The following is a 13,899-nucleotide window of genomic DNA, read 5'->3' as shown; positions in this document are numbered from 1 at the left end:
GCCGATGACATGGCTCCCCAAACCAACACAGACTGTGGAAACTTCACACTGGACTTCAAGCATCTTGGATTGTGTGCCTCTCCATTCTTCCTCCAGACTCTGGGACCTTGGTTTCCAAATGAGATGCAAAATTTGCTCTCATCAGAAAAGAGGACTTTGGACCACTGAGCAACAGACCAGTTCTTTTTTTCTTTAGCCCAGGTAAGACGCTTCTGACGTTGTTTGTTGTTCAGGAGCGGCTTGACAAGAGGAATACGACATTTGAAGCCTCAGTCCACTCCTTGTGAAGCTCCCCCACACATTTGAATGGCCTTTTCCTGACAATCCTCTCCAGTCTACGGTCATCCCTGCTGCTTGTGCACCTTTTTCTTCCACACTTTTCCCTTCCACTTAACTTTCTATTAATGTGCTTTGATACAGCACTTTGAGAACATCCAACTTCTTTTGCAATTACCTTTTGAGGCTTTTGAGGATTGTCAATGATGGTTTTCTGCACAACTGTCAGGTCAGCAGTCTTCCCCATGATTGTGAATTCAACTGAACCAGACTGAGAGACCATTTAAAGGCTCAGGAACCCTTTGCAGGTGTTTTGGATTAATTAGCTGATTAGAGTGTGACACTTTGAGCCTACAATACTGAACCTTTTCACAATATTCTAATTTTCTGAGATTCTGAATTTGGGGTTTTCATAAGCTGTAAGCCATAATCATAAAAATTATATCAAATAAAGGCTTGAAATATCTTACTTTGCTTGTAATGAGTCTATATAATATATTAGTTTCACCTTTTAAGTTGAATTACTGAAATTAATGAACTTTTGCACGATATTCTAATTTTTCGAGTTTCACCTGTATATACACATACACACATATAGTGCATTTTATAAAGGCTCTCAATTAATTTGAGATCATAAAAACTGCATGGATAATACTTATAAAAAATGGGCTAAATGTTTAAAATAGTTCCCCTTCTGTCTCTCACTAGAGCCCGAGACACCTTCAGATCTTTGAGAAAAGGCCAATGAGAATTGGCAAGTAGAATTTGCATGCCACTCCCCCCGACATACGGGTATAAAAGGGAGGCTGGAATCGTTCTGATTTTTTCTTCAGAGCTGAATACTACTACAAATCCATTCACCTCTTCAGAAGCATTCCAGCGACTGACTTTCCCTCTGCACACCAGTGCAGACTACGCCCTGGGCCCTTAGACAGCGCTAAAAGAGTGTATTTTCTCTAAAAGAGTAATATATCCTCTATTAGCGCAAGCACATTGACGTTGAACGTCTTTTTAAAGACGCGTCTTTTTAAAGATGCCTTTCTGTTTTTGTGCTGTTCCTGGGTGCGATCATTACCTCTCCACCTCTCACTCCCACGATCACACCCTTACGTGTTTGGGCAATAAACACATTGAGGAAGCATGCGTGGATGGTTCATGTTCTCATTGCGAGAGCATGACCATGTGGTCGCGGCTTTCCTTCTTTCGAGGGAAAGCCACTTCAGCTGTTCTCCATCACTGGTCCTTCTACTTACGGGTATGAGCTGAAGATTGCTGCATCAGAGAGCATCTTGGTGATGTCGGACGCTGAGGAATCGATCGGGCTGGTGCCTTCGGGTGTGCCGGCCCGGTCTGAGCTTGACGCAGAGCTGACCGCCATGCTTGTCCAGGTCACTGCGAGTGTCGGACTTGAGTGGTACCTTCCACCCGCCCCTGAGCACTCACTCAGTTCAGTGCGCAGCTCACGGCTTGTTGTTGAGACTCCTGTTCAAGATGCTGAAAAACACGCAAAAGCACATTCTGACGTGCATCCGGCATCAAGATTGGTTCACGGCGGTAGACCTGAAGGATGAGTACATTCCCGTCTCGATTTTTCCCTTCCTACGGTTTGCATTCGACGGTCGGATGTATCAGTACAAGGTCCTCCCTTTCAGCTTGTCCCTGTCCCCCTGCATCTTCACGAAGATCACAGAGGCAGCCCTTGCCCTGCTAAGGGAAGTGGGTGTTCGCATACTCCATTACCTCGACGACTGGCTGATTCTAGCGCACTCTCGAGAGTTACTGTGTGCAAACAGGGACCTGGTGCTCATGCACCTCAGCCGTTTAGGGCCTCGGGTCAACTGGGAAAAGAGCAAACTCTGCCTGAACAAGGCGGTTTATGCCTGCGTTGCATGTCGTAACTCACCCATCACCTCCTCCTCTGGAGTAAGCGGCGACTCAGGTTGCTGCAGGCCACTGATATCCCTGGCAACCTCAACATCACAGCAGATACTCTGTCGTGGCAGGTGCCGCTCAGGGCAGAGTTGAGACTCCACCCCCAGGTGGTCCAGGTTCTATGCAAGGTCAGGGAGGACGAGGAACAAGTCACCCTCATGGTGGCGTATTGGCTCACCCAGACTTGGTTCTCAGACCTCAAGCTCCTGGCGACAGCACCTCCTTCTTCGCAGATTCCCATGAGGAAGGACCTTCTTTCTCAGGGACAGGGCACCATCCGGCACCCACGCCCAGACCTCTGAATCTCCATGTCTGGTCCCTGGACGGGACGCGGAATACCTAAGTCGTCTACATGCCCGCAGTGGTTTACACGATCTCTCAGTTCAGGGCTCCTTCTTCAAGGTAGCTGTAATCCCTGAAGTAGTGTGTGTTTGCTAAGTGGTGTTCTTCCCGTGAGTGAAGAGCCCCAGAGATGTGCAGTCAAGTCAGTGCTTCCTTCTTGCAAGAGAATTGGAGGGGCGGCTGTCTCCCTCCACTCTCAAGGTCTTGTAGCTGCTATAGCAACACACCACAATGCTGTTGAAGGTAAGTCTCTTGGTAAACACCACCAGGATGAACCCTCCTAGGCCACGTCTCTTCCCTCATGGGACCTCTCCGTGGTCCTTCTAGGCCTACGGAGGGCCCCTCTTGAGCCCTTAGAATCAGTCGAGCTAAAGGCCATGTCAAAGACCACCCTCCTGACCGTGCTCACTTCCATCAGAGGGTTGGGGACCTGCGAGCGTTCTCTGTCAATGAAGGTGCCTTGAGTTCGGTCCGGAAGACTCTCACATTGATCCTGAGACCCCAACCGGACTGTTTGTCCAAGGTCGGGCTCTTCATTGTGAGCCTGCAAGCAAAGCTGCCCCGGAGGAGGCAGACCCAGCTCTATCGTTGCTGTGTCCGCTGCGTGCTTTGTGCATCTATTTGGATCACACACAGAGCTTTGTACAGTGATATTCTTCTAAAAACCTTTGTTCGTGTTCTGCAGAAGAAAGAAAGTCATACACATCTGGGATAGCAGAGAAAATGATGAGAGAATTTTCATTTTTGGGTGAACAGTTACATTAAATGGCTTTGGTAATACATATTAAGGTACAATACATGTGTCAGGAAAGTCACTGCATAGCATGTACCTCCACAGCACTAAAATTACACTTACAGTGTGTGCTTCTTATGAAAACTCAAATCTGAGAACAACACACAAAGTTGTTTTCACTCTTATAATGACATAATTCTCTGAATGCATTTTCAATGCACCCCGAGTCTGCAGTAATTTAAAAGACTTTCATGGTGATTTCTGTTTTAGCATAGCACATGGTTGTATCTGAGCACTGCAGGCACCTTGCTCTTGTTAGAAGTGAAGCTCTGCTGGCTGTGAAGCCTGCATGCACTAAATTAGTTCTCCTTTGGAAAAAAGGCCAATACTGTATATGAACCAACCACTGAGAACTGCACAGCTTAGCCAAACTTCACTGCAGCAGAACACCAAATGCACTCAGTAAGCAAACACTCCACACAAGCATATTCTGATATCCACACACAAGTTTAAATCATATACAAAGTGGAGGCACATACTAATATTGCATATTCACTTTGCTTCCTTGCCTTCACACATTAATTGGGTCAAAACCATTACCATTTAAAATGTATAGAGCCACTGTATTTGTTGACCTATCAGTGACTGATGTGTTCTATATTAAAGCAATAAAAAAAACCTTACCTGTGGTAAAATCACTGTAATGCACAGATATGTGTGACTTATTGATTTTATAAAAGGAAGCAACAGCACTATAATAAAAGACAACAATGTTCCATAAAAAGTCTGAAAAAAAAAAAAAAAATGTCCCTTTAAGCAATAGTTAATTATCCTAACTGTATGGTGTTGGCATTTGCTAAGCAATGTAACAGCTTGGCACATTAAAAAAGAATGTACGGCCACAGGTGTGCATTTATAGTCGTTTTACAATGGCTTCGAAAGCGGCTCATTCAATGAGAATTTAGAGTCATAAATATCTATTTTATAAAAATAAATGATCCTTTGGTGTTTCACAGGAAGGAATTTCTGTCTACACAACTCGTCACCAAACCTCATGAGGAGGATGTAGATATTTTCGAAGCCCACACCCTAATCATTGTTTTCATGAATTAAAAATCCCTACCAGCTTGTTTGTAAATCATCTGATGTGGTTTATGAGCAGCTTTATTGTGCTCACAGTTCACTCACTATTTATGACACAGGATGCTCCATATGGCCATGTTTCCTGTCTACAGACTTTTTCAGGATGTTCTCTCTGGATCTGCTTACACATCTCTGGGACATCTGTAAGGGACTTCTGGGTGTAACATGGAACCTCTCCCTGAGCTCAAAGGGGCTTCTGTTTTTCTCATTAGATGTACATGGTAGAGAGTGTGTTGACAGCACAAATTCATCTAGAAGCTAGCCCCAATTCTCAAAAACTATAAATAAAACTTTGCAAGGTTTAATTTTTTTTTTTATAATAATAATAATAATATTCCTATGTTGTGTTAATAATTTTGCACATTGTTGGGCCAATATGCAGTTCACAGCAATATTAATTATTAATATTGTTAATAAATTAAATATTAATGCAATGCAATATTAAATTATTAAAATTACAATATTAAAATATTATTAATAATACATTATTTAAATATGAATAAAGACATTAAATATTGATAAAATGTTTAATTTTAAGACATTTTGGCACTGTGTTATGCCATATGTCATATATGTGACATGTCACTAGATGTCCAATACAAAATCCTGGCCCTGAAGCAAAACCAGTTGAGAACCACTATTTTAATGAATGTGATGGAGTGTTGGGGGCTGTCATTTGTCAATTACAGGGCAGGGGTTGTTTTTCCTTTCCTGTCTCACAGATTAGTCCCACATGCCTGCATTCTCAGACTCTATTGAATCAGTTTTTAATGGCAGCAGAGGGAAATTGAAGGGATCTGTGTGCGATTTGTCCCATCGTTTTGGAGCAGATGGTGGATATCAGTGTCAGTCTTTGAGTTGTGAGTGGCTCAGGAAACAGGAAATGGCACGGCCAAGGGCCAGATCTAAGGCAGCATGAAAGCACCATTCGTCACACATTTCCATGGCAGCATCACTCATTAGCATTACCTGGATTTGCATGATAGGGGTTGATGTGTGTGCAACAGGGCACAATCATGCATCATCAGCAAATACCAGTCAAAGACAGAGGGCAGGGCATTGTGTCAGCACTGTGACATAAATAACATATTTTATATTGTATATGCCTTATTAAAGGAAGTTAAACAGGAAGTCCTAATGTGGTCTTAAAGGGATGGTTCACCAAAAAATGTAATGTCACCATTTACTCTCCCTCATGTAGTTCCAAACCTGTATGACTTTTTTCTTCTTCTGTGGAACACATGGGGAGCTGCAGAATCACAGCTTCAGTGACCATTTACTTTCATTGTATAAACAATAAAATGTATTGAAAGTAAATGGTGAATGAGACTAACATATTCCCCAACAATTCCATTTATGCTCTCTAGAAGAAAGACAGTGAAAGGAATAGTTCAACCAAAAACAAACTTATCTCATTATTCACTAATTATTCCCTGATGTCATCCCAGATGTGTATGACTTTCTTTCTTCAGCAGAACTCAAATTAAGGTTTTTAGAAGAAAACAGAGCTCTGTCAGGTCCTTAAAATGCAAGTACCAGCACTTTGATGATCCAAAAGTCAGCATAAATCCACACGACTCTAGTCGATAAATGAATGTCTTCTGAAGCTAATAGAAAGAATTATGTAAAAAACAAGTTAAAGCATTTTTAACTTTAAATCGGCACTTCCGTCCAGTGCTCTGGTGTTTTTTGAAATGTGCGAAATTTAGCATAAAGTTCGTTCTTCTGTTGTAAATAAGCGCTGCTTCCGAATTCTCATGTAAACTCGCCGACGCGGTTACGTCAATCGACAGCTATGTGATGCATCAATTATGGGCAGGAAGTGCTTTTTAAATGTTTATAACATTTTAATTTTCGATTTATTTTTTACACACGTATTGATTTGCTTCAGAAGACTTTCATTGATCGACTGGAGTCACATGGATTCATTTTATGCTGCCTAAATGTAACTTTTGGACCGTCAAAGTGCTGGCACCCGTTTACTTACATTATAAGGACCTGACTGAGCTCTGTTTTCTTCTAAAAACCTTCATTTGAGTTCTGCTGAAGAAAGAAAGTCATACACATCTGGGATGACATCAGGGTAAGTGAATAATGAGAACATTTTCATTTTTGGGTGAACTATTCATTTAAATGGATTTGGATACAGGTGAGTAAATAATTACAGCGTTTTCAGCATTTGCAATCTAAAAAAGAGTTGCGAATTTAAAGTTAACTAGTAACTAACTAACTAACATACACTCACCTAAAGGATTATTAGGAACACCTGTTCAATTTCTCATTAATGCAATTATCTAATCAACCAATCACATGGCAGTTGCTTCAATGCATTTAGGAGTGTGGTCCTGGTCAAGACAATCTCCTGAACTCCAAACTGAATGTCAGAATGGGAAAGAAAGGTGATTTAAGCAATTTTGAGCGTGGCATGGTTGTTGGTGCCAGACGGGCCGGTCTGAGTATTTCACAATCTGCTCAATTACTGGGACTTTCACGCACAACCATTTTTAGGGTTTACAAAGAATGGTGTGAAAAGGGAAAAACATCCAGTATGCGGCAGTCCTGTGGGCGAAAATGCCTTATTGATGCTAGAGGTCAGAGGAGAATGGGCCGACTGATTCAAGCTGATAGAAGAGCAACTTTGACTGAAATAACCACTCGTTACAACCGAGGTATGCAGCAAAGCATTTGTGAAGCCACAACACGCACAACCTTGAGGCGGATGGGCTACAACAGCAGAAGACCCCACCGGGAACCACTCATCTCCACTACAAATAGGAAAAAGAGGCTACAATTTGCAAGAGCTCACCAAAATTGGACAGTTGAAGACTGGAAAAATGTTGCCTGGTCTGATGAGTCTCGAATTCTTTTGAGACATTCAGATGGTAGAGTCAGAATTTGGCATAAACAGAATGAGAACATGGATCCATCATGCCTTGTTACCACTGTGCAGGCTGGTGGTGGTGGTGTGGGGGATGTTTTCTTGGCACACTTTAGGCCCCTTAGTGCCAATTGGGCATTGTTTAAATGCCACGGCCTACCTGAGCATTGTTTCTGACCATGTGCATCCCTTTATGGCCACCATGTACCCATCCTCTGATGGCTACTTCCAGCAGGATAATGCACCATGTCACAAAGCTCGAATCATTTCAAATTGGTTTCTTGAACATGACAATGAGTTCACTGTACTAAAATGACCCCCACAGTCACCAGATCTCAACCCAATAGAGCATCTTTGGGATGTGGTGGAATGGGAGCTTCGTGCCCTGGATGTGCATCCCACAAATCTCCATCATCTGCAAGATGCTATCCTATCAATATGGGCCAACATTTCTAAAGAATGCTTTCAGCACCTTGTTGAATCAATGCCACGTAGAATTAAGGCAGTTCTGAAGGCGAAAGGGGGTCAAACACAGTATTAGTATGGTGTTCCTAATAATCCTTTAGGTGAGTGTATTTGTGATTAGAATTGTGTAGATTTCAGTTTCAAGTAATGTCATTTGAGTCTTGTAGCATTACTGAGATTGGGCAGGGGATTTTCAGTTCCTAGCTTGTCCTAACTTGTATAAACGTACATAATTGTATGTACATAGCACATGAGGGCACAGTGTAGTCCATATGTGAAAAATATCCATCCGTAAGACTGTAAAAACAAGAATTTTGTCAGAGTATAGCAGGAATGCAACTAACTAACTAACTAACACAAAGCACACACACACTGAGATAAGGATAAAAACATGTTAAAATAAGCTGGACAAAGAAGTGAAAGGTAAACGTCCTGTCTATGTGCTTGGGGTAAGAATGAGTTTTCTTCTCACACTGATCACAGGACAAAATATCCCACAACAGTGTAAGTGTTAACAGAATTGCTCCAGCACCCTACACTTGTTCACAGAAAACTCAATACTTTAAGGTTGATCCTATGTCAAAATTACAGTAATTATGAGATGTCATCACAGAGATTCTATTCACATCCTCATACTGCAGCTTTTTTGTTGATCACACCAAAATTAATTAAATCACTACATTAATTCAGTAATTCGCAAGACAAGAAAACACACCAGACAACACTAGCTATAATAAAATGGCCTATCATATGAAATGTGTAAACTACATTTAACTGGTGAGACAACTGCTATTGTGATTTGATGTGTTTTTGCATGACGTCGCGGCTGTCAATTTGGAGCTTTCACTAAATTCTGAGTTTCCAACAAATAATTATGAACTGTTTATACAAGTCGGAAACTCGTAACTAACATAATTCAGACATAATTTGAACACAGCATTAGACCAGTCTTATCTGGTGTCAGTTGCAATGATTAAGGTGGCAGATGGGGCAGAAGAGAGCGATGCTAGATTAACATAAAATACAACATCTAGTACCTCACAGGAGTCCACTCACTGGGGTACCAGCTCAACAGTCCATGTTGGACAAGAGCACCGTCTGTTGGTGTCAGGTTAGTGTCACTCAGATTTAATTAGTCTGCGTATACGTTAGCCCACCGGTGAGCGTACTCCCAGTAGGTGACTTTGGCACAAATGCAGAGAAGCATAACGACCTTGTGAGACTTATCTGCTTTTATCTTGATTTCCCCAAAAGTGTTAACAGTGTGGCTCTGTTAAAACATTTGCTCTGTTTGTTTGGGCATCTGTTTCAGCCAGTTTGAAAATATTAATCATTTTAAAAACATTTTTGGTGCTGCTAGAGCTACACAGAAGATGAAAACTAGTAATAATTTGTACAAGATGACGAAATCGTCCATTGTCCAACTGATCAACAAACAGACTGATAAAATGCCGGGGGTAACATTTTAGCTAGACTCCAACACTTTATTTTAAGAAAGGAATCCTCTGTGAACAAATATGGCTAACTATTTCATATTATTTATGCAATTCAAATGACTGATGTACGACAATACCGCTACTATAAAACATATGGTTTGGTTAAGCATTTGAGTAAGGGTTGGACTTTATGGTTAGGTTAATGTTTGGGGAAAAATCATGATAACTTTGCTTGTTGGTCCTTTGTTTTCTGAAGGGGAATACAATTTCGCAATCTTGTGCTATTACTATGACTTATAATGAGACCAGGTTGACTAGACACACAGAAATTGCACACTGAAATCGATTGATGAGCACAGTTTTCTGTCCGGTTTTGACATATTTCCTTTTGAAACAGGAAGTATGAGTTGGACATATCATATGGTTCATCCTTTTGTAAAAATTTTTTTTAAATGGCTTTAGTTCCATCACAGCCATGATTCATGATTTGCTACTTGCTAGTCAGTTGCAGGTGATATTAGGGGGAGGGACATTCTTATTCTAGAGATCATTTAATTGGACAAAATTCTGTGTAGTGCAACATAAGTGATCAATATTTTTGGTCCATTTTCCAAGAAGAAAAAAAACTGTAAATTGAAAATGTGTGTATCTACTAATAGTTAATTTTGTCAACTTTTAAAAGTACAGTGGCATATAGATGGCTTAAAAAAGAAAATAGACATGGACTTAAAGACACAAAACATCCATTTTGATTTCACACACACTTTCTCTTTTTTAGCCCACTTTCCCTCTTTGAAATACCTGTGCTTAGCTCAGTCTGATGACAGGAGTGAAATGTGAAGAACAGTTAATATTCCTCTAAGCCCTTGAAGCCTTAACTACGGTCCCCTAAACATCAAATAGACATCTAAAGTACACTTGAAGCTCTGCTAAATGTGAGCCAATTGAAATCTCCTGACCTGAGCCAGGCTGCAAAGTATCGCTTCCCCTTGGCAGTCATCTCTGTGGTTAATCTGATCACAGCACAGTGTTAACAACACATGGCCTCGCCCTGGAGCCTGCTCTAAATGAGGTTACATCCCAAGCAATACCTTGATGAATAATTAAAAGGACAGACACAGAACTTGAAGTGACTTAGCCAGCGACCCTGGGGTCTAATCACATGGTCAAGCCATATTCGGTAATCTATTTAGTGTTGTCGCCATCACTCACTCTATTTTTCATGTGCCCTCTTTCTCTCTCGCTTGCTCTCTTATGCACACAGACACCACACACACACACATGAGAGCCATTGCTATGGTTTGTTGGTCAGCTGCCAGAGCTGACAGTAAGCATGATGGCCATGTTATTCTCCTTTGGGCTCACAGTTAGACAACTGCTGGCAACTGTTAGTAAAAACAATCTGCCTTTATAAACAGTGAAAGTGTGTCTTCATTGAGAGTTGTGTGTTAAAATTGTCTTTTGAATCTCAACTTAATATGCAGAATCAACTATTTGTATGAGCACCCCCTCCATCTGTTTGTACAAGCTATAGCAGACGGGGAGTTTTCTGAAATCTGTTTGAAAACAGTGATTATGTTTTCAATTCTGTTTAGTGATGCTAGTGGCACAGAAATTAGACACTTAAGTGATCATTGCAAAATGCATATTCTTAGTTAATATTTGACTTGTTTTCTAGTAAAATATTTAAACATCTTAAAACAACATAGCTTGAGAATCAAATGTCAAGTTTCCTTGAGAAGTAAAAAAGAATAATAATAATAATAATAAATAAAACAATAAATCCCCATTGGCAAATAGTGTTCTTTTTCTTGTTCTAAGCATAGTTTATTTAAAACAAGAAAGAAAACTTGATAAAAGATACATGCTCTGAAAATCAGGATTTCATCTCAGGGTGCACAGTAAACCTGACCAAGTATAGAAGAGCTCCTTTTAGTCTAGGGGGATCTGAGGTCATGCTCCCCTGTGAGATTTTTTTTTTTTTTAATTCAACACCAAAGTGTTCAGTTCTAGTGACTTTAAGACAAGTTTCTATTTTATTATCTTAAGTATATGTACAAGCATTCATGCAACTATTAGCTAAAGGATGTCTGAATGACTTAGAGGTCATTCAGACCAAATGTGTTCATGCATTAAAAAACCAGAGTAGAACGCAGCTATCTCGAGACAGTTGATGTTCATTTTAACTTGACACAGTGACTAAAAAATACAGCACTCCTGTGAGAGATGCTAAAAACAGAGCAAAACATGGTGCATTGGTAGCGCATGTACATAGGAAAGCAATTAAAACACAGCGCAGGAGGATGCATAAACACATTCGGTGTGATCGGTCCCTTATACACATGACACAGCACAAAGTTTCTAAAACTTACCTCCCAAAAATTTGCCTTTTGTTTCAGTTTTCAGTTCAGTTGGAGCACTCATAGTACTTACTATCTTATGCAATTATGCTAGTAAACGTTCAGTTTAGATATCTGTTACAAATCTGTTAAGCTGGTTCTCGCCTCCTCTTTCCCGGGTTTCGGCACCAGTGTAAAGCAAACAATGGAAAGGAGGCAAGAACAGGCTTGACAATATAACTAATAGCTTAATGAAGAAATAAACCAAAAGTCACACACACAGGACTGATAGTTGCCCGTAAACGTTCTCTCTCTTTGTTGCACCACCTTCCGCAGTCGGCCTTTATCCCTCTCGGAGGCTTGATTAGCCTGATAAGGGACCTGGTGTGTAAAATCATGACCCGGCCCGCCCTCCACCCTGTCACATTAACATTCCTTTTTCTTCTTAGTTTTTAGTTTATTCCTGTACAACATTGTAGTCATAAACCTCATTCAGATTCAGAACAAGCAAATAAAAAGGCTTTAACAGCAAATTGGCAGTACAAATGTAAACAAAATAGGCCTTCCAACTGTCTGGAGCATGGCATCTAATCAGGGAGTCGAGTGTTGGATCGGCATGTTACAGATGAGAGAAACACAAACATAAATATTTTACCTGCATGCATGCAAGCATTACAACACTGCACTGATAAGACAACACACTGACAGAACTGGAACTGTCTTTCACAGGTTGGTGCCAAAAATGTTAGCAATCTAAAGTATTGACACTGAAAGCAGATTTACTGTATTTTCTTGATATAAAAATCTGATCGTGCCAAGTAACATGTGCATGTAAAATGGCTGGAAATAGCATCTTAGCTTAGCGTAAAGCTGATAATTTACACAAGTAGTATTATGTAATTACATATAAATGTTTTCCATCTGAAAGGACTAAATATTAAACAAAACAAATGACAATAAAATGCAAAGTAATCACTTCAGTAATCAAAATAATTTTTAAATGTATCTGTAGTGGAATACAGTTACTTATATTTTGAATTTTAAATAAGTAATCCAGTTACAGGTATTCTGTTACTCCTCAACCCTGCATATAAATGTATGAATGTCATTGCATAACAAAATATATCAAAACCAAAGTTTTATTTTTAAGAAACATAGCACAAAAGCACTTTCCAAGCAAAACATTACACAAAAACATGTTCGTTTGAAATGATAAAGCAATAGCTATATTGTGCAAAATTATGACAAAAAATATTTTGATACTTTCTGGTGAACTTGACAAGAACTGATTTTAGACATCCACTAAAATCACCTTAAGACCAGTTGGGTAAATTAAATGAGGTTATTTCTAATAGAAAAGGTCTAAGGTCTAGCATCATTTGTTTGCAGATGCCACTTTGTTCGATGTCGTCTTTCTAATGCAATTAAATTCATAGAACTTTAAGTGTGGCTTAAATGCCCAAAAGTGTATTTTAGGGGCCTCTGTAAATACATCACATGCAAAGAACATAAGGACCAGAACTGATAGTATTTGTTTCAAAGTATTGAAACAAAGAATTGCATATACATCATGTGTGATAGCAGTTCTCATTCACTGTGGAGTGAGAACCATTAGGTACGTCTTTGTATGCCAGAGGCCTTCATCCATATCTAAGCATCAGATTAAAGAAGCCAAGATATGACATAAAATGATTAGAGATAAAATGGATTAAAGAAATGTTCACTGTCTTCCACATGGCCTCTCAGACAGAGACATGAGGCACAGTGACTTTCTGAGTTCTGTATCTAATTTAAAAAATATAAAAGATATTGCACTGCCACAGAAGTATCAAAGGACTCAGAGAACAGGGTAAAAAAACATGAATGTAGAAAAAAAAACATTTGACTGCTCAATGGCTCTCTGCCTTTTGAGGACTGTGAGCATGACATGTCAAGGTTGAAAATGATGAAGAATATGAAGACGGGGATTAGATGGGAAATTGTTCCTTTTGTTTTACCGACTAGTATTCAGCCACTCTGCTTTTGATGGTGGTGATAAATGTCATGCCCACATCCACGTGGCAGCAGGGGAATTGGGAGGAAGGGAGGGCATTTGATGGGCCCACAATTTTCCACCAATTTCACATTTTTATTTGGCTGTGAGTGCAGAATGCAGCACTTGCCCTCAAATTACCTCATGCTTCTGCTTTCAGTGACCAAGGTTTAGAATAAAAAATATATGCAGGTGAGGACATTTAATTGCTTTAGAAGAAAGTTAAAAGAGATAGTTCACCAAAGAATGATTTATTCGCCTTTATGCTGTTTCAAACTCTTTTGACATTCTTTCTTCTGTGAAATGCAAAAGGAGTAATCTAG

At 40.0% G+C, this 13,899-nt stretch overlaps 1 protein-coding gene across 1 annotated transcript in view; it reads right to left on the bottom strand.

The window, feature by feature from the left end:
- Nucleotides 1-1,525: 1,525 nt before the first annotated feature.
- Nucleotides 1,526-13,899, bottom strand: part of LOC127623017 (insulin-like growth factor 1 receptor) — a 40,593-nt gene continuing 28,219 nt past the window's right edge. The window contains exon 7 of the mRNA XM_052097234.1: nt 1,526-1,758. Within this exon, the coding sequence (XP_051953194.1) occupies nt 1,526-1,758 (233 nt within the window). The remainder of the gene's footprint in view (nt 1,759-13,899) is intronic.

This window comes from Xyrauchen texanus, chromosome 29, assembly GCF_025860055.1.
Source record: "Xyrauchen texanus isolate HMW12.3.18 chromosome 29, RBS_HiC_50CHRs, whole genome shotgun sequence".
Taxonomy (NCBI): domain Eukaryota; kingdom Metazoa; phylum Chordata; class Actinopteri; order Cypriniformes; family Catostomidae; genus Xyrauchen; species Xyrauchen texanus.
Note: the sequence above shows the minus strand (reverse complement) of the source record. Positions and strands in the feature narration are given on the sequence as shown.